At 41.2% G+C, this 21391-nt stretch overlaps 1 protein-coding gene across 1 annotated transcript in view; it reads left to right on the forward strand.

The window, feature by feature from the left end:
• The window catches only part of PREX2 (phosphatidylinositol-3,4,5-trisphosphate dependent Rac exchange factor 2), a 523586-nt gene that overhangs the window by 435100 nt on the left and 67095 nt on the right, over positions 1–21391 (forward strand). Inside the window, 2 exon segments of the mRNA XM_030215317.1 lie at positions 3649–3792; positions 13744–13858. Coding sequence (XP_030071177.1) covers positions 3649–3792; positions 13744–13858 — 259 coding nt within the window.

Genomic DNA, 21391 nt, shown 5'->3' on the forward strand with positions numbered 1-21391 from the left:
AAGGAGAGAACTCTGTAACAGAAATGGCTTGACTGCAGGTTAAAACAAAACAAACAAGAAAAAGAAGGTAATCCCCCAACGTAGCACAAACAAAAGAAACAGCGGGGAAAGTCCAATCCATTTCCAACACAAGGGAAGAGTTTAATTTAACAATTACTAAAACAATTGTATATACAATCTATAAGCAGACTCGACGCAGATCTGCGTTTCAGCACAGGAAACGTCTGCTTCAGCAGTCGACTAATCAATTCAGGTGATAGTAAGTAATGATTCACAATTCCATAAAAAGTGATGCTAAAATGGTACAAACCACAGTGTCTTGGGTAAAATCAGCAAAACAAATGAGTGTTGCAACAATTGATCACAAGTTCACAACCCTATGGTATGGTCGCAATTCTGCAAAAAAGTTGGCCCTGGACTTGGTGTCTGCATACTATGCTGTGATGAGGTCCTCTGCATTCTGTGGAATGCTTTGCCTGGCTCTCTGCATCTATGTTCTAATGTACTACAGATTAAGAAATTGTTAAAGACCCAGCTTTTTCTCCAGGCTTTTTTTTTTACTGACTGAGGATGATATCTGTGCAGTAGGAGAAGGGGGTGTAGCTGCACTTTTGTTTAACTGTATAAATATTGTTTGTCATTATTATGTATGCATTTTATAAATGGTAGCCTTTTAGGTTTAAGCAGGTTATAAGTTTTAAAAGTAAATAAATAATAAAATACCATCACGGTGAATAGTTTGTTCAATCACTTTGCTGATTTTACCCAAAGATGCTGTGATTTGTGCCATTTTTGTGCCACTGTTTTTGGAATTGTGACTCATTTCTTACTATCACCCAAATGGATTAGTCAACTCCTGACACAGGCATTTTCTACGCCAAAACGCAGATCTACATCGAGTCTGCTTATAGATTGTATATAAAATTGTTTTAGTAATTGTTAAATAAAACTTTTTTCCTTTGTGTTGAAATTGGACTGGTCCTCTCCTGCTTTTTCTTTTAATTGACTGCAGGGTAAACCTGAAGTACTTCTTGTAACAAAGATAGAAGAATGGAAGGACTGGTCCTCATTCTGAGTTTTTCCTTGAGAAGGAAACAGTTGAGGTCTCTTAAATCTAGTATAGGGCATAAACGTCCTGTCTTTTTGGATGAGAACGTTTCTTGAATAGAAAGCTTGATTGCTTTTCTGCAGTGAATAGATTCTACGGCCTTGGCCTGGAATAGAAGGTGGATGTCCTCCTGTAAAAGACTAGATGGCTGGAAGGAGATTGAGCCCATGGTAAAGGACAATCCAGGAGATGACTGATGAATCTGAGATGGTATCCATCCCAGATTACTGAGCGGACCCATGTGTTCTTCATGATCTCTTGTGAAGCCAGTAGGAAAAATTGAACCCGGCTCCCCACAGGTAGGGCAGAATGAGGGGTCTGAAGAGTCTGGAGGCTTAGGATGTAATCAAAAATCTGTTGCTTGGCTTCAGGAAGAGCCATTTGCTTAGTTGGTGTCATTTCTCTTTGCCCTTGCTTCGGGGCAATAATACATTGGCCTTGCTGAGATAGTTTGTGGTCCCCTTGATGACTGAACCCTTCATGTTAATGTACCTCAAGGTCTTTGCACAGAAGATTCTCAACTGATATGCACAGAGGCCAAAGTCTTCTACACAAAGGAGCTCTTATATGATTTTTCTAGGACCAGTTATTTCTTGATTTCAAAATGCTCCCCAAGGTAATTAAGACAATCTCTTCATGTTCTAGGTGACATTTGAGTACAATGCTTGCAGTCCTTCTGAATATGGTCAGGACTCGGGCATAAAAGTAACTTGGTATGCCACATATCGGGCAAGGTCTGAAACCCGTTTGACATCCTAATAATCTTCTAATTTTTTTTGTTCGTAAACAAAGAAAAGAGAAATGACAAAAATATTAAACAACAGTTTTAAACAATTGTGCATGAGAACTTTGTTTTGCATTCATTTGGCTGAGTGGAAAAAGCAAAACTGAGGAACAGGATCACTGTGCATGGAAAGAGCCATGCATGCTCAGAACTTTACAGTAAGTTGTGAGCTTTGGGACAGCAGTTTTTTTGTGGCAACATCAGTTGACATCACCTACTTGTGTGCCTGCTTATCTTGTCAAAAATTTGCCATTTTCTTTTAGTTTAGCTGTGTGAGCAGTATTATGCCTTGTTAAAGATATGAGGGGAGAGGTGAAATAACTCAATCCCGGAAGCAGTTAGTCATTCTGCCGAAACACTTTTGTGTCTTCTTACATGTAGAACTTCACTCTGTTAAGACCGTCTTCAGTAACACGTTGTTTGTTTGCAGCGTGTGTTTCTTCACAGTGGGAAAAAAATTGTTAGTGTCGGTTGGTCTGAATTTTGACTCTTTGGGGTCCTTTTACTAAGGTGCGCTGAAAAATGGCTTGCAGTAGTGTAGGTGCAGGTTTTGGGCATGCGCCAATCCATTTTTCAGCGCACCTGTAAAAAAGCCCTATTAAAATTTTTTGCCAAAAATGGACTTGCGGCAAAATCAAAATTGCCTCTCATCCATTTTGGGTCTAAGACCTTACCACCAGCCATTGACCTAGCAGTAAACACATGGTAACCGTGAGATAATGACCTATGCATGCCAAATGCTACGTGCGCCAGAAAATAAAAAATATTTTTCCAGTGCATATCCAGTAGCCATGCAGTAACTCCATATTAGCGCACGTTGGGCGTGTGTAGACGCTTACGCAGCTTAGTAAAAGGGCCCCTTAGTTTGCAGAATTGCTTCAGATAAGTACTCGCCTGACATTTAATAATTTTCTAATGGTCAGATGATTGTGAAAAATTTGTTGGTCTAGACATACTCAAGGCTGGGAAGGTCCTTTGACCTTTTTTTTTTTTAGCTACAGGAATCTCTGATGCCCTAACCCTTTAAAATTGTAGGATTTAGATATTTTGTATTAATTGAAAAAGTATCATAAAGGTATTTGTCTTATTTTTTTATATTTAAGCTTTGAGATAAATACCCATGTCTGTTTGTTTTTCATAGCAAAAAAACTTTTTCCTATTGTTTGAACTGCCATTTCCTTTTAGTACAGCACCTATACATGGAAGCTACTGAGTAATGCTGCTCTGTTTTTCCATTTCTATTTTTGCAAAATCAATGTTCCTGTTTTTGCTGGTGTCTGTATTTTACAAAAGGCTCTACCAAATGCAGAGCCTTTTGTAAAATTCCAAGAAAATGTGGACTTCTCAACTAGGACTTTGCATTCCCCACATTCTACCCCTGTGCAAAATTGGACCACCAGTGCCAATACATGTCATCTTAAGGGCTATTCTAAATGCCTGCTACAAATTTTGGGTTCCTTTACAAAGCGGTTCTACCAATTAGCAGCACGCTTATTGCGAAGAAGCCCATTCAATTCTCCTGGGCTTCTTCCCATTTGGCGGATGCTAATTGGTAGTGCTATTTTGTAAAAGGAGCCTTTTTTTGTGATTTATTTGTGCAGAGTGCCCAAAATAGAAGAAAAGGGCTTATAGGGCCTTGTTCATTGCAAAATTCCAATGCCTGTGCTTTGCTTAGGTATTACAAATTACATCTCTTGTTTGCTTTTTGTAATGCTGGCCAAGTTAAACACTAACCATAAAATATTTTATTTTTAAGATGCTCCAATTACCTTTCATGCTGAAGGAAGCCGTCAAGCCTTGAAAGTTTACTTCTATGTTGCTAGTTACCATTTTGAACACCTGCCTCAAAAGCTGAAGATTGGAGGAGGATTTAAAATTCACCCTGTTCTTTTTACGCAAGGTAAATGTTTTTTTATTGCCACTCCTTTACAGATGATCTGGCAACAAAACTACAACCTTATGAAAATATGGTACACAGAAATTAAAGTGTTTGTTTAGTAGTAAGAGTCATTCTGCAAAAGTTACTGCAGCATTATTTCTAGTGCATTCTGTCAATAATTTATTTTCATTAAACAATAGTAAATCTATCCTTTGCTGATTTTCTCATATATTTCTTTTCCAACTCAAATCGTTCTTCTTGTCTGCTATTCAAGTGTAGAACTCTAATAATGTATGCAGACATGACAAGTTTCCTGCAGTCAGTGGAGACTCCTTCCTTCAGCTGTTGTTTCCTGTACTCCTACCAGCAGACTCCTTTAAGATCTAGGAAGAAGCTAGGGCCTTTGTCTTCATTCCCAGTCCTTGTGGGCTGTCAACAGGTCAGGTTTTCGGATAATCCCTCGTGAACATGCATCAGAGAGTTTTGAACACAGTGGAGGTTGTAGGCATGCAAATCTCTCCCATGCATATATCTGTGTCATTCACATTCAGGAGGGATATTCAGAAAATCTGACCGACTAGTAGCCTTTGAGGACAGGAAGTGAAGGGATAGTAGACAATTCAGAGCTCTGATCCACATGGCAGCAGGGAAGGACAGGCAAGAAAAGAGTACACCCCCCTCTGTTATCATTGTTAACCCCTGCAACAATCTTTTGGCTAGCATAGAAATGCCTAACCAGTTGGTTGCTGGGGAAGAGGAAATGGCACTATGGCAGAAGAGATATGCCTTTGCCTTTGGTGTACCCTGCAGTGTCTGTGGAAAGAGAAGAGGAGCTTGTAAAGGGGTTCTTTTGCAAAGACATGCTAAAAAGTAGCCTGCAATACTTTTAGTGTGTGTGATTTTCCCGTGCACTCAGGCCACCTCTTAGCACATATTCATAAATACCGAAATTCTATTTATGCATTAATGGCCAGACGCTAAGTTCCAAATTAGCACCTGGCCATTTACAGCATGAGCCCTTACCGCCTCCTATTTATTTGGTGGTAAGGGCTCACGCGCAAACCCCACAGTAATCGGGCAGTGCACGGCAATATGGCTGCCCTGCTGATTACCCCCAGGGATGCCCCCTATGGTAGAAAATAGAAAATTATATTACTTTGTGTAGTTCCAAAATGTGCAAATTTGAGCTACATTTATAGAGGCAATGTGGGAGCAGGGTTTGCAACAATGTGCTTTTTTTAAGATGGAAAGGGTACTCACAGAAAAAGGAGGTGCAAGTGTCAGCATGTACTTTTCATTAGACAGTTTTCAAAGTGAAAGTACACCCATTCTAGATCTATTGTTTATATGATTGATGATTCTATTTGATCCTGCCATTGCGGGCACATTTATTGGTACACTGTTGCTACATCTTCCTAATAATACCCTATGATGCCATCAGTACCTGGCGCTTCTGTAAAAACATATGCAAACCTGATTTCTACAATTTAGGGCCTCTTGTACAAAGTCGCAGTAGCAATTCCCATGCAGCAAATGAGAGAAAGCCCATTCAATTCCTATAGGCTTCCTCTCATTTGCCATGTGGGAATCACTAGCGTGGCTTGTAAAAGAGGCCCTTAGTAATTAATACTTACTTATTATTATAAAAAGGATTATTTGTCTTATACACATCAGTTATAGTAGATGCTCTTAAGAACATTTTGCTGGAAATTAATGATAATAATTGGGAATGTGAAAGCCAAAATTTTCAGTTTAGTTTTTCATGTTGTTTTATTCATTTTCTAATATATTGTTATTGTTTTGGGGCAATATCATGAATAGTGCACAATATTGTACAATAGTGAACCCTATTGTTCAAATACCTTATGGAGTAAATTGTATAAACGGCGCCCAAATGTGGGTGTCACAAAAATGAACGCTAATTGCTGTTCTATAAATGGCACTCAAATTTGTGCGTCATTTGTAGAATAATGTTTAGCGCCAGGATCCATGCCCAATTCTAGGCATGAGGATTTACACCCAATTGAAATCTGGTATAAATCCTCATGCGTAAATTAGGCACAGATCCCCTGAATTCTATAATAGTGCACGCATCTCTTGTGAATGCACCTGACCTGCCCATGCTCCTCCCATCACCACCCCCCCTTAATAGTTGCATACTAAAAGATTTATGTGCATGTCTATACAGAATAGTGCTTAGCAAGATGTAAACGTAAATCCAATTTGTTGCCAATTAGCACCAATAATTGATTGTTAGTGCTCAATTATAGCCAATTAGATTGCATGTGCAATTATAGAATATGGCCGATTTATTTATTTGTTACATTTGTACCCAGGTAACAAGCACAAAAAGGGGAAAACTCTGCTTTAGTTTGTGAAATACAACAATAATCAATAAGCGACTCTGTTGTAACCAGATGTAGGATATCAAAAAATTAATAGAAGGGGGGAAAAGACCTCAGACAGGTGATAATCAGCCAGATTGCTGAAATTACTCATAGAGAATCACCATACTTCAATCATCGGTCACAATCCAACCTCCTCCCTTATACTGGACAAATATTTTTAAAGAAAATGTTTATAAAAAGAATGTTACATCCACTGTGCAAATCAAAACTTTCAAGACATCAAAATGCAAAAAACACTTAGCTTGAAGCAGCGTAAAGGATGGGCTACCTCGCCCATTTGTACCCCACATTTTCCCACCTATTTGCAGGCTCAATGTGGCTTACATAGTGCCGGAGAGGTGTTTGTAGACTCCGGCGTAAACAAATACAAGGTTATGTTGTGGTAGGATAAGGTTCATGTGGTAGGACCACATAAAGAAAAACAAGAACGGAAAAGTTGTTTGATGACCATTATGAACTGTAGTGTTGTAGTGTCGCAGAGTTCAGGCATTTATGTTAGGTCGGGAGAGTATGCCTTTTTAAGCAGGTGAGTTTTTAGTTTTTTCCTGAATTGTAGGTGATCGTACGCAGTTTTCAAGGCTTTTGGGTGCCATACATAGAATCCAGGAAATAGTACACAATGGGGTACACTATTCTTTAAAAATTAACCTGTGGCTATATAAGGGTGCATTCTGTATATGGTGCCAAAAGACTTGGCATCAAATAAAGTGCTATTCTATAAAATGTGCTTAAAGTTAGGCTCGGTAATCGCGGCCAACTTCAGGCCTGGTCATTTGCAGCAACTGAAAACGTGGTGCAAATGTTCCCCCTTGTACTATAACAATGTGTGTAAATGTTGGAAACGCCCCTGTTCCACCCATGACCCCCCCCCCCCCCCATTTCCATGCCCCCTTTTTATGTTTCAATTATTTTATTGACACCTCAAAATATGGAACATCACAATAATGTCATTAATACAGATCGCATGAAACTTACAATATTTAACCATACAACCACTCTTCTGCTCGGTATCCAGTTTCTGACGGAAGAGGCATCCCTTTGTCTCAGAGATATCAGCTCATGTCCAAGGCTCTCTTCCGCCTTATTGGTACTCCAAATCCAAGTCTCCACCATGATACGTTACTCCCCATACCCTCTAACCACCTCCCCACCCAACTCCCAAGTTCCCCCCTACCCCCTCCCTCCACCTACCTCCACCTCCCCAGCAAGCAATGTGTATTCCTATCTCAATCTTCAACTCTAGGCAGCCTTCACTTCCTCCCCACTCCCTTCGACTTTATCAGGCATTGATAAGCAGACTGCGTCCCCTAGGGCTGAGAATTTGCAAATAAGGCGTCCAGATCTGGAGAACTTGTGCTCTGCGTTTAGGCAATTGTTTTGAGTCTCTAGCCTCCCAGGAGGCCAACAAGTGCACTTGGTTATGCCAGTGTCAGTAGGCCGGCTCCTCCGAAGAGGTCAAATATTGCATAATGCACTTCCGGGCTACCAAACTCAGCTTCCTACATAACGTTATGGTGGGGGCACGCAGCGGGGCAAACGCCCTTGGGTGGTCTAGCAGAAACTGTCTCTCCTTGCCTTGGATTTTATGTCCCAATCGAATCAAAAACCCTTTTACCCGCTGCCAAAACGCACGCTCCTTGGGGCATTGCCAAAGTGCATGATACAATGAGCTGGACCCCCTCCACACTTAGAACAGTCAGAACTGTCCGGCCCCATCACATGAGCCAGTTGTGCTTTAGACATGTAGCCCCGAAGGACCACTCTGTATCCGCATTCCCTCAGCCTTTCATCTGTTACTAACGCCCTAATGCCCTTCAGTGTAGCTGTCACATCCGAGGATGCTAACGAGAACTCTAGATCCTGCTCCCATTTATGTTTAAGGCCTTCATAATGTCTTTTAGGCTGCCGCCAAACCAGAGCCCCGTATAGATCTGGGACCGAATGTCTCTCTGTCTGCAGTTCCTCAAAAAAGTCTCGAATTGTTTCCCCCATCCGCCCCTTCAGGGCTACCTGATCCAGCGCTTTCATATAGTGGTGGATCTGTGCATAAGCGAACCTATTACCCCAGTCGGCCCCCACCTGGTTCTGAAAAGCCTTGAATGTCATCATTACCCCATTTTCCGATAGCAAATGTTCCAACTTCGTGATGCCCAATCCTTGCCATCTACCAAAAGTCGGGTTGTCCAATCCCGCCTTGAACACTGGATTGCCTACAATCGGTATTTGATCTGTAACGTGCGTCCATGCCCCCTTTTTAAGCTTGCATGTAAAATTTAGGTGTGGATCCCATGCCTAAATTCACATGCGTATATTTCACTTAAATCTAATTAGTGCCAATAATTTGTTAAGCCAATTATTGGTGCTAATTAACTCATTATTCAATTAAATTGCATGAACAAACTGGGCGCATGCCCAAATTTGTGCATACAATTTTTAGGAACGTTTGTAGAATTCGAGGGATAGTACAGGAATAAGTATTTGAGCAATAATTCACATATAGATACAATGGGGGGATTAATTTTTTTTCTCTATCATTTTGGGTTAGGAGCAACATGAAAAGACATGCTGTTGACATTTCCCATGTCATTTCAATTGAATGTGCATCCCTAATAATAATAGTAGATCCTGCTCTTAAGCAGCAGTGGGGTTGGAAACAATCAGGCTGAAAGCATGAAAAGATAAAAGAGGTATAAAACAAGTTTCCACTACAGGTTCATTGACCTTCATAAGTTGGGCAGATGTACCTACATTTTTTCCCGTAATCAGAAAATGGGAAAATGCTTTAGTTCACCTGGCCTTTAATAGCTTTAAAGGAAAAAAAAAACAAGTATTGAATATTTGAGGTTTTACTTTATGTTTGAATGTAGAGAAATCGCAGCATCATGTTTCTTTCTGTTCATCTGGAGGAAATACCAGTGCCATTAAGTAAATTAATGTCTTCTACTTAGCATATTTTTTGTGCAGAACCAGTGTAGCTATGGGAAAAATGGCAGGGACTCTAATTTCTATGCTTATGACCAGTGAAAGAATTAAGTCAAGGTAGGAACTCAGCAGGATATAGAATTCAGTGTGCAGATAGGATTATGGCCCTTCATACTGTCCCTGTCTGAATTCTGCTTATTGTATGCACATCTTTTTATTGTGTACTAAAATGCTTCCAAAAATATATTCAAAGCTGTAATACTGTCAATTTTGGATAATAGTTCTGTTTTTTAAAAAAATTTTTAAACAAAAAATGTAAATGTCTAATTTCAAAACTAATTTCAACCTGTTTTAACCTTGTAGTATTTAACAACTGATACATAAGTACATAAGAACATAATATTATGTATGTGCTGCCATACTGGGACAGACCAAAGACCCATCAAGCTAAGTATCACATTTCCAACAGTGGCTAATCCATGTCACAAGAACCTGGCAAGATCCCAAAAGAGTAAAAACAGATTTTATGCTGCTAATCCCAGGAATAAGCAGTGGACTTTCTCAAGTCTATCTTAATAATGGCTTATGGACTTTTCTTTTAGGAACTTGTCCAGACCTTTTTTAAATCCTGCTAAACTAACTGCTCTTACCACATTAACTGGCAATGAATTCCAGAGTTTAATTACACACTGAGTGAAGAAATATTTCAAATTTTCTATATAATAGCTTTATTGCATGCCCCCTAATCTTTGTATTTTTCGAATGAGTAAACAAGCAATTTATGTCTTTCCATTCCACTCCACTCAGTAATTTATAGACCTCTATCATATCTCCTCTCAGATGTCTCTTCTCCAAGTTGAAGATCCCTAGCCACTTTAACCTTTCCTAATAGGGAAGTCATCCCATGCCCTTTATCATTTTTGTAGCCCTTTTAAAAAAAAAAAATTTTGAGATGCGTTGACCAAAATTGCACATAATATTTGAGGTGCAGTCGCTCTATTGTTTTTAAAAATTCCAGACATTCTATTTGCTTTCTTAGCTGATGCTGCACACTGAACAGAGGACTTCAACATATCATCATCAATGACAACTAAATCTTTTTCCTGGGCAGTGACTACTAATGTGGAACATTGCATCATGTAGTATAGTTTGGGTTCCTCTTCCCTGCATGTATCACCCATCTCATAAGATCCTCTTGCAATTTTTCACAATCCTTTTGTCATTAAACAACTTTGAATAACTTTGTGTCAGCAACAAATTTAATTACCTCAGTAGTTATTCCCATCTCTAGATCATTTATAAATATGTTAAAAAGCAGCGGTCCGAGCACAGACCCCTGGGGAACCCCACTATCTACCCTTGTCCATTGAGAATACTGACCATTTAGCCCTACTGTATCTTTTAACCAGTTCTTAATCCACAATAGGACACTGCCTCCTATCCCTTCAATTTCTTCAGGAGTCTGTCACGAGGTACTTTGTCAAATGCCTTTTGAAAATCCAGATGCGCAATATCGACCAGCTCACCTTTATCCACATGTTAATTCACCCCTTTAAAGAAATGTAGTAGATTGGAGTGGAGGAGTGGCCTAGTGGTTAGAGCACCAGTCTTGCAATCCAGAGGTGGCCAATTCAAATCCCACTGCTGCTCCTTGTGATCTTGGGTAAGTCACTTAACCCTCCATTGCCTCAGGTACAAACATAGATTGTGAGCCCTCCTGGGACAGAGAAATATCTAGAGTACCTGAATGTAACTCACATTGAGCTACTATTGAAAAAGGTGTGAGCAAAATCTAACTAAATAGCAAAATTTCCCTTGACTAAATTCATGTTGGCTTTATCTCATTAATCCATGCTGATGTATATGCTCTGTAGTATTGTTCTTTATAATAGTCTATTTCATTTTGCCCAGCACTGACATCGGGCTCACTGGTCTATAATTTCCTGAGTCACCTCTGATACCCTTTTAAAAACTGGCATTACACTGGCCACCCTGCAGTCCTCTGGTACCACACTTGATTTTAAAGATATATATTACTTACGGTATCTCTGCAAGTTCATTCATAAATAGAAGATGGTATGGAATTTCCAGTACTGGTAGTGTTTAAAAAAAGAATTAACATAACAAGAGCTGGTGTGATCTGTGCTTTTCACTCAGAGGTTCTTTTACTAAAGTGCGCTGAAAAATGGTTTATGGTAGTATAGGCGGGGGTTTGGGGCACGCGCCAATCCATTTTTCAGCATGCCTGTAAAAAAGGCCTTTTTATGTTTCAATCATTTTTATTAGACACCAAACATCAAACAGCTTTCTCTACATTATATGATTTTAAGCATTGCCCCAAAACAGCCATTAGGATCTGTACCTTTCCATAGTTTTAAACATTTTCTCCCCCTCCCGCTCTGTGATCAGTATCTTCCAATATACCCTTACTGTTACCCCCACCTAAACCCCCCCTCCCTTCCCTCCCCCCTTCCCTTCCTTATCTACTGTATCAGTCAAGCAGAAAATGGGTTATGTGAGTCATAAGTTCAAAATCAGACTCCTGGCAGCGGGAGTTAAGGTCTCCCAAAATGGCGCCCATCTATTTTCAAATTGTTGCTTTATCACCTGCGGCTTGTTCCGCACCTCCAACTGTTCCACCCGCAGGAGTGTCATCATCTGGGTCCGCCAGTACTGCACCGACGGTGGACGGTTTCCCAACCACTCTTGAAGACTAGCTTTCTTTGCTACTACTGTAGCTCTTCTCACAAATTCTGTAAATCCTTTTGAGGTAGGTTTGCTTAAACTTGGCTTACCAAAAAGTCTAATAAAGAATGTTTTTCCAAAATGGGACCACTCTCGGGCAGTACCAAAACATATGGGCTAATGTAGCTCCCTCTTGATGGCATTTCCCACATGCTCTGTCTGGGGACGCCCCCATATGGAACGCTCTCCTTGGGGCCACATAAAGCCTTAGGGCAAATTTATACTGTAAATCCCAATGTTCTGCCAGTCTGGACATCCGCCAAAGGGATAACACATGTTCTTTAAATACCGTCTCTGATATTGGAATTGCCAGGTCTTGGCTCCATCTTGCCGCGTATCCTGCATAAACCAACTCTGGCATTATGTCTCGGACGTGGCGATGGTGAAATGCCATTGGCACTTTTTGTTGCGCCCCCAACAATATAGCGGATGCTAGTTCCTCCCTCACATCCTCTGTGAGGTCTGTCCATGGTAGGCTTGCCACATAGTGTCTCAATTAATAGTAATGAAAATAATCTGTAGGCTCTATCGCGAACTGGTCTCTTAACTCTTGAAACGTTTTTATTCGACCTTCATAAAAAAAAGGCCTTTTTAAAATTTTTGCTGAAAATGGACGTGCGGCAAAATCAAAATTGCCATGCATCCATTTTGGGTCTGAGAACTTACTGCCAGCCATTAACCTGGCGGTAAATTCTCACACAGTAACCGGGCGGTAATGACCTATGCGTGCCAAATGCCAATTGGCATGCGTCCGATACACACGGCAGAAAATAAAAATTACTTTTTGGCCGCACATATCAGATGCGCCAAAAATGAAATTACACAAGAGCCACACGATAGCTGTGTGGTAACTCCATTTTGGCACGCTTTGGATGCGCATAGACGCTTACGCAGCTTAGCAGAAGGGCCCTTAAGAGTTATGTTGGCTACACTACTTTTTTTCCCTGCTGACTGTACACTTCACTGCCACACTGGACAGTCAATTTTGGGAAGAGCTTGGAGGCATTCCTTGTATTTCAGAGTGAAGTTGTAGACTACCAATCAAATATGGGATAGTAGGATGCAGCTTACAAGAGAGGACAAACCTCAAAAGTACATAAACTTTGGAATTATAACAGTTCTCACTCCTACCTCATGTTCTGTTGAATTAAAAACGTGTAAATGTAGAAAACAGAAACCCAATCAAGTATTTCATTACTTGTTTACTTCAATTTAATTTTGGAAACCATGTTTGACATAGCCTAAAATTGTATGTTATATAGATGGCATATAATCTTAGGCCTAGAATGCTGCAGAGGCAATATTCACAGCCTTAGAGTGAAGGAGTCCCAATCATTACTTAAAGGTGACAGTTACTCACTGATCTTGGGACAACTTAGGTTATAGGGTTCCAGAAGGAGCCCTTGTGCATGGTCACCAGGCTGCAAATGAATGTTGTTTCAATGAAAGTAGATTAGGAGGAGGACATATAATAGGGGAAAGACCCTTGAGTAGTTGTTAATGTTTACAGCACAGTGGAGGCCACTTCTGACTGAGTCAGAAACTTAAAGTAATAGGAGAAAAACTAAATGAAAAGTTGATATTCAGTGCTAGTTGACCAAGTAGGAGAGGCCCTATCTGGTTAATTAGTGCCAAGCGGTCCTGGCAGACCTAAGGTAATAGAGTAACTGAATATTGATGATACCAGGGTAATTCCAAGAAGCCCAGCTATTATACTGCTACCCAGATAAATGCTTTTGAATATCAATCCACCTGCTTTTTTATAAACTTTCTTAAAGTGCCTGCTGCTTTCATCAAGTGGAGGTGAGATATGTTGCACGAATGAACCTGTGATCAAACTGACTATCACAATTCTATTATTGCTATATTTTAATTGTTTTTTTTTTCTTTCTTATAGCACTGGAGAGTATGGAGGGGTATTATTACAGAGATAATGTGTCTGTAGAAGAATTCCAATCACAGATTAATGCAGCTTCATTGGAGAAAGTTAAACAATATAAACAAAAACTCAGGTAACAATCTATTCTGTTTCTAAAGGGGGAAGCTATCAACATGGGCTACTATTAACATGAGTTATTTTACCACTAAATTGTGCTATTTTAGCACAGGTCTCATGTTATGCAATGAACCTAGTTACTAATAACCCAGGTTAACAGTAAAATAACCCATTTTAAAGGTAGCTTATTGTGGTAACATGAGTGAGGGTGGGCTGTTGAGCCAGGTAAGACAAGCCATACACATTCAGGGGTCATTTTACTAAGGTGCCCCGAAAAGTGGCTTGCACTAGTGTAGACCCATGTATTGGATGCGCGCAGGTTCATTTTTCAGCGTATCTGCAAAAAAGGCCTTTGGGGGGGGGGGGGGGGGGCCTAAAATGGACATATGTCAAAATGAAAATTGGCGTGTGTCCATTTTGGGCCTGAAAACTTACTGCCACCCATTGACTTAGCAGTAAGATCTCACGCGTTAACCTGGTGGTAATCAGCACACGTACAATGCCGATTACTGCCTAGTTAGCGTCGCATGCCAGCAATTTTCCGGTGCGCATAGTGGGCATACGTAAAAAAATGAAATTACTGCCCAGGCCATGCAGTAGCTGGGTGGTAGTTCCAAATTGGTGTACATAGGCCACTAAGTTCAGCTTGGAACCTTAAAGAGTATACCTAAGACTGGTCTGCTGTTGGCCAGGTCAAAATACGAACTCTTCAAGGTTCCAAGCTGAACTTGGTCTCAGGGCCGCTGAGAGACTGGGCCAGGCCCGGGACAAGGCTGCCTCCGGGGCCCCCCTCACCCTAGGTCGCCGGGCCCCCCTCCACCTGCCACCGGGTCCTCTCTCCACCCCCAGGCCCTCTGCACTGACCTTAAGCGCCTCACCTTCGAAAGCGCAGCAAGCAGTGGCAAACCACTCCTTCCTTCCGTGTCCCACCCTCACGGAAGTTACAGGCGAGGGCGGGACATGGAAGAAAGGAGAGGTCTGCTGATGCTTGCTGCGCTTTCGAAGGTGAGGTGCTTAAGTTCAATGCCAGGGAGCGACGGAGGGTGGGCGGGCTGGACTGTGGCGGCGGCGGCACCGCCCCCCCCCCCGAGGCCCAGGCCTGGGGAATTTTGTCCCCCCTGTCCCCCTCTCTCGGCGGCCCTGCTTGGTCTATCTGAACTTAGTGGCTGCAGCTTCTCAGCTTCAGGGTGGAGGCATCTGCAGTGGGCATTGCTGCCTTCCTCTGGGCTTCCTTAACCTAGCTCTTGCCCAGCCTTTTATACTTCCTGGACCATGCCCTCCTGGCTCCACCCCTCCCACGTGCCTTTCCCCCTTGCGTGGGAGTAAGGGTTTTAAGGTGGCCTGACACTCTGAGGGAGTGATTTTAAAGGGAAGTGGCAGCATCTCACAGACTTCCTCACACCTATGTTAATAACTTCTCCCTAATCGACTAATGGTAAACAAACCATAACAGTGCAGAAACGTGCCACAAGTTATCAAGTAAAAGAATACTGAAAATCACAAAATAAAACTATTTTAATTATATGTAGTATTAGAATACTTTCCATGTCAACCAACTAATCATGGCACATTTTGAGCGGATAACTTTTATGTCACATGATGAAGGTTCAAACAAATTTAAACTTGCTGGCATTTGCCTATAAATTCATTTTGATAATACATTTGTTTGAGAATATGTGTTTATTTATATGAGAAGAGGAATAAAATGGTGTTACAGTGTTAAAAGTTTATTTATTAACGTACAGCAAGACTTCCCTTTGCTAAACCTATTTATTTATTGAAAATTTACTATACCTCCTAAACTGACAGGCAGGGCAAGGTGGTTCACAGGCTAAAACATAAAATAGAAAGGAACTACAATCAATTATAGGAAAGAATGCATTCACATAATAAATAATAAAGAAAATAAGAAAAACTATTATATTAAGTGGTGCAGGGTATACACCTGAATCCCAACCATACCAATCAAATTGTTCATAGGCCTTTTTAAAGATCTAGCTCTTAACCACTGTTTTAAAATTTTTAAAAGACCGTTCACTGTGACTAGAGAACAGTAGCGAATTCCAGAGAGCTAGTGCTGCAAAATAAAAAGCTGTGCATCTGTTAAATTCCAATTGGGCATATCTGGGACCAGGTCACTTAATGATCTTAATAAACATGGGAGATAGTTAGAGAAGCTAAGTACAATGATTTCCCTGCTCTAAAAGCTTTAAAAGTCAAAACCAGTAACTTATAGCAAACGCGATGCTCAATGGGGAGCCAATGATGCTGTTTTAGTGCTGGGGTCAGATGATCAGTATAATGCAAATTAAATAAAAGACGACTAGCAGTATTCTGTAAAGTTTGAAGTTTCCTAAAAATCAATTTTGTTGCTCCTAAGTAAGCAATATTACAATAGTCGATCTTAGTTATAAATAAATAAAGAATAAATGAAAAGTATCATAATCAAAATGTGGGGCCCTTTTACAAAGGCGTGCCAAAAAATGGCCTGTGGTAGTGTGGGCACATGTTTTGGATGTGCATTGGACCATTTCTCCATTGCATTGAGAAAAAAGAGGGTTTTTTGGGACCAGGAAATGGACGTGCGGCAAAATGAAAACCAGCACGTGTCTATTTATGGCCTGAGACCTTAACGCCACCCATTGACTTAGTGGTAAGGGTTCTCACGTTACCTGTGCAGTAACCATCCAGTACGTGCCAACTGCTGATTACCACCGGGAACATCCCAGTGGTAGAAAATTATTTTCTACCGCGTGTTTTCATCGCTTGCCAAATTCAGAATTATTGCCCAGGGCACACAGTAGCCAGGCAGTAATGTTGATTTGGCACGTGCTGGACACACGTAAGCACTTACGCGCTTTTGTAAAAGGGCACCTAAGAGTGGACTGAGTGTAATTATCAAAAGACAAAAAAAACGTGACTTACAGATTGAGGAAACTATGACAATTGTGAATTGAGTATAACTCCTACATAATGGAAGATTTTAACTGGTGTAATCTGAGTATCCAAGAGCTGAAGGACACTCTGGACAGCTATAAGATCCAGTAAGCCAACATGCAACCATCTTATCACAGTTTAACACAAGATGATGATCTACTAACCACTGAGCAATGACATCTAGATACTGTTATAGAGGCCTGATGTCCAAATTTCCCAAATTGGTGTGATACAGTAATAAAGTATCATCAGCATAAAAGTGAAAAGAGATCCCAAAACCCTGGATAATTAACACTAAAGGACTTGCAAACATGTTAAAAAGAAATGAGGATAGGATAGACCCTTTGGAAACTCCTCACACCAAGGACTTAGAGGCAGAGACTCCAGATGGCGTACTAACCTTAAATGAACGATCTTCTAGAAAAGATTGAAACCATAATAGAACTATGTTAGCTCTTCCCCATTATGCAGTGTGTATACATATGAGCAGTGACTTTGTTCTCACCAAAACCTCTATTTTGCTTGCCAGAGGAATGGAGAATAAACTAGAAACATAAAAAAGTGATGGCAGATAAAGATCATGAGGACTATCCAGTCTGTTGATTGATACAAACTAGCACACTCCATTATGGGTCGAGGACATCCATGTGTTAGGCACGCCCAAGTTCTGCCTTCACTATGCCTCGGATACGCCCCCTTGAACTTTGGCCATCCCTGCGACGGAAAGCAGTTGGGGACGTCCAAAATCGGATTTCGATTATACCGATTTGGACAACCCTGGGAGAAGGACGCCCATCTTCCGATTTGTGTCGAAAGATGGGCGTCCTTCTCTTTCGAAAATATGCCTGATAGGAATCCACCATGCAACCACCAACTCATCAATAAAACCAGCAGAGGAAGGAAGACGGCCAAGAGCAAGACAAACTGATAACATTTCGTGGTTAATGCTGTTACTTCTTCTGCATATTTGTGGTTCCACACAAGGGTCAATAATTCATTCTTGCCTACTACGAAGCCTTACCAGTTTTATGCAATTGAACTGGTAACCAGAATAACTTTGAATATCATTTGCAAACTGGAAATATAAGATGATCAGGTCTTTTATGTAGAAAGCTCATATTCCCAATCTTTTAGAGAATGGTCACTATCTAGCTTATCACCTTTGCTTCTGTATATGCCTCTTTGTTTGCTCTTTTGCATCCTTAGTGTGGATAAATTATACAGATCTTGTCTCTAACAATCATTATGCCTGCTATGTTTTCCCATGTGCCCCCAATTTCATTAAGACAACCTTCTGAGCTATGCTAATAATAGCATATGCTGCACTCAGGCCCAGCACCATGATGTATTACAAAAAAGTTCTAAAACATTGGCATTATGCCTAGATCGCTATTAGGTTTTCCTATGAAGTGTGATTAAGGAGCAAAACTAGCCTTTAGCAATTAGGTAAAGTGCTTCAGAAATTTATATACTCTGTCGTGTTCTGAAAATTCCAATAAAGAACCTTTATGAAAAGTAGTGCTGGAGATATTTGCAGCATTTTGCAAACTGCTTTAGATGGAATCCATTAACTCTAAATTGTTTTGATCTTTTACATTAGTGAATAGCTGATGTCATCGAAAGAATTAATTTTACTTAATTAAATTGCTGTGGTCAGGCAGTACCTATGGAGTATGGTCACAGACTTATGGTAATGAAAGCACTCTGAGATTTAAAGTCCTGGTTAGTTACCTTGGAAAAGCTTGAATCCATCATCCACAGTACTTCAGAAGAGGTATTAAAAGTGCAGGCTGACAAACTCTTGACTACATGCAATAGATTTGGGTCACTTGAAAGATGACTGCCACTGTTTTTGTTTTTTTTTCAAATACTACTATAAATGTTTTTCATTTGGAGGAACATAAGAGCAGAGGAAAAGGTCACGTGCTGACACTAGCAGGAATATGCAGTTCATTATAATAATAATTATGTTAATTATTATAAATAGGGTTTCTGTTCCTACATGTATATAAAGTGTAAATTTAGGTGTTAATTCCCAGCTAATTAGTTTTTCTTGGTCCTTTCATAGCACAGATACTATTGCTGGGTACCTTATCTAGTAGAATCAGATATACACATTTGTTTCACTTTGGAGTCATCAGCAGAGAAAGGGCACAAAAAGTGAGTTGATGATACAAAATAAACCAAGGGAAAGTAGTATTATTTTCACTGTTTATCCAATAAACAGGGTGTTTTATCACTGTTTATCGGTTAAAACATAAAATCAGAATCCCTAATTATAAACAGTGGCTAGTAAAATACAAAGGTCCACCACCTAAAATATTTGTAATACTCAAGAGCTCCCAACACAAACTACAGCTATAAATCTTTCTGGCGGAGAAGGAAGTGATGTCACCAGCATGGTGGATGCCTGATTCAAGGAGTTTCACGTGGGTTGTAACAATACCCCCTTCTTAGCGGCTCTAATCTCTGCCTCCCAATGCATCACCTACCTCGGGGTTTGTCTAAGGGCCCCTTCTGTGCGATAGCAGCTAAGAACCGCAGCAGAAAGGCCAAAACTCCAGCAAAAACAGGAGATAGTGGCACCCCAGGGCCTGCGCAGCTCAGCGATGGCTTGTGAGCACACACATGTGATCCTGTGGCTTGTGGCGATGACAGCGGCTGATAGCAATGGGGCTGCGGAACCTGCAGTTACAACGGAAGTCACAGTGCGGACCTGCATGCCTGCTTTGGGGAGCATAAGACAGAGATAGCTTCCATGAAGACACAAATTAAAGAGGCTATCCAGGAAACTGTAAGACCTTGTGACCATGGGCACACACTTGGATCAGGTGGAGGAGTGCATGGATCATTGTGAGGCGACATCGGGGGACCAGCAGGTAGTGGCAGACCTTCAAGAGGAAACATCAAATACCTTGAGAATCGCATGTGCCACAATAACATCTGGGTCCATAGCATTCTGTAGGGCTATGAATATAAAGATTTGACTTACACCGTACAATGATTATATTGCTTTTAGAAGCTGATGGTGAGCGCTCGGTGGACCTGCCCTGCTAGAACAGGCTCATAGGACACTGGGGCCTCCACTGGAGGGCAAGCCCTGGGATGTTGTTGTTGTCTGCTTCTTGCGTTTTACTGATAAGGAAGCCATGCTGCGCCTTCACTGGAATGGATTAGAGGTGGAGTTGTTCCAGGATCTGGCAGCGGTGACTCTAGCTATGTGCCGGATTTTCTGTGAGGTCATGCAAGCATTTTTGCAGTTCCAGTTGCGATATTGGTGGACCTTTAATTTCAGCCTGCTGGTGACTCTTAATGGTGTATCTACGAAATTTACTTCAGTGGCTGCAGAGTGGGAGACGCTACAAAAAAAGTGGGGTGGAGGGCTTCCACTGGTGAGGTGTTGGTGGTCACCTGTGCCATCAGCAGAGGATGCAGTGCCCAACCAGGCCCCAGAGGGACAACCATGATTTTGTGTGCTCGCTGGTTGTGGACTTGGTAGTTATTTAGTGCTTAGTCTTTTGATGGGGTGCTGTGGAGCTTGTGGGGCTATGGTATACTCTGTGGTGGTGATGCATGGTGTATAGTGTGCATGGATGTTGGGCTGGCTGGGAGGGGGGTTCTTAATTTTCTAGTTTGTACTGTTTTGTGGTTTGTTGACCCACAGGAGTTTCATTTCCTTGGATGGAGAGGCAGGATCCATGAGTGTTCCTGCCATGGTTTTGGGGTGGGGGAGTAGGTTTGGAATCGGGGGAGGACAGTTGGTTTGGGGGTTTTCTTTTTGTGCTTACTATATGGGGAAATCATGGGAAAACAAGGGGTGAGGTTTATTTCCTATAATGTTAGAGGCCTTAATTCACCAACCAAGCATAGTTTAATGTTTAGAGTATTAGGTAGAGTGAAGGTGGCATCTGCTTTTTCAGGAGATCCATCTTTAGAGGCTTCATGAGCATTTAGTCTTGTCACCACGTTACCCTTTCAGATTTGGGCCTCTAACATTAAAGAGCCTAGGAAGGGTGGGGTGGGAATCCTTATTGCTAAAAACCTGCAGATGGACCTTAAGAAGATTAAACGAGATGATGAGGGGCAATTTTTGCCAGATGTCTTGGTTATCAATGGGCGGGTCTACACCTTAGTTAACATCTATGCCCCTAATACAGATCTGGATGCTTGCTGGCATGATATTTTGGATCATCAAATTGATACTGGCACCTTGGCTTTACAACACGGGAGGGGGAGAGGGTGGGGGTATTAAAGTAGAGTAGTTAGATGACACTTTCCTAATTTTCTGGCCACACTTGATCTTCTGGACAGATGGTGGGAGAAAGATAATACTTTTTATTCCTCTGTTCATTTGAGCTATTCCAGGATTGATTATATTTCTCTGCCCAGGGGTCTCTTGGCATGCCATGTGCGCTTGGGTATTGAACAGATCCTTTGGTCTGACCATGCTCCCTTGTAGATGGAGTTGACCATTGATGCTGTACAGGGGGGAGCTCAATACTGGCAGCTTAATGATAGCCTCTTGGAGGACCCCCCAATTGGCAGGACAGATAGAGACATGAATAGGGAAGTATTTGACCTTTAATGATTAAGACAGAGTCTCCCCTGTGGC

The sequence above is a fragment of the Microcaecilia unicolor genome, chromosome 1 (genome assembly GCF_901765095.1).
Source record: "Microcaecilia unicolor chromosome 1, aMicUni1.1, whole genome shotgun sequence".
In the NCBI taxonomy this organism is placed as follows: domain Eukaryota; kingdom Metazoa; phylum Chordata; class Amphibia; order Gymnophiona; family Siphonopidae; genus Microcaecilia; species Microcaecilia unicolor.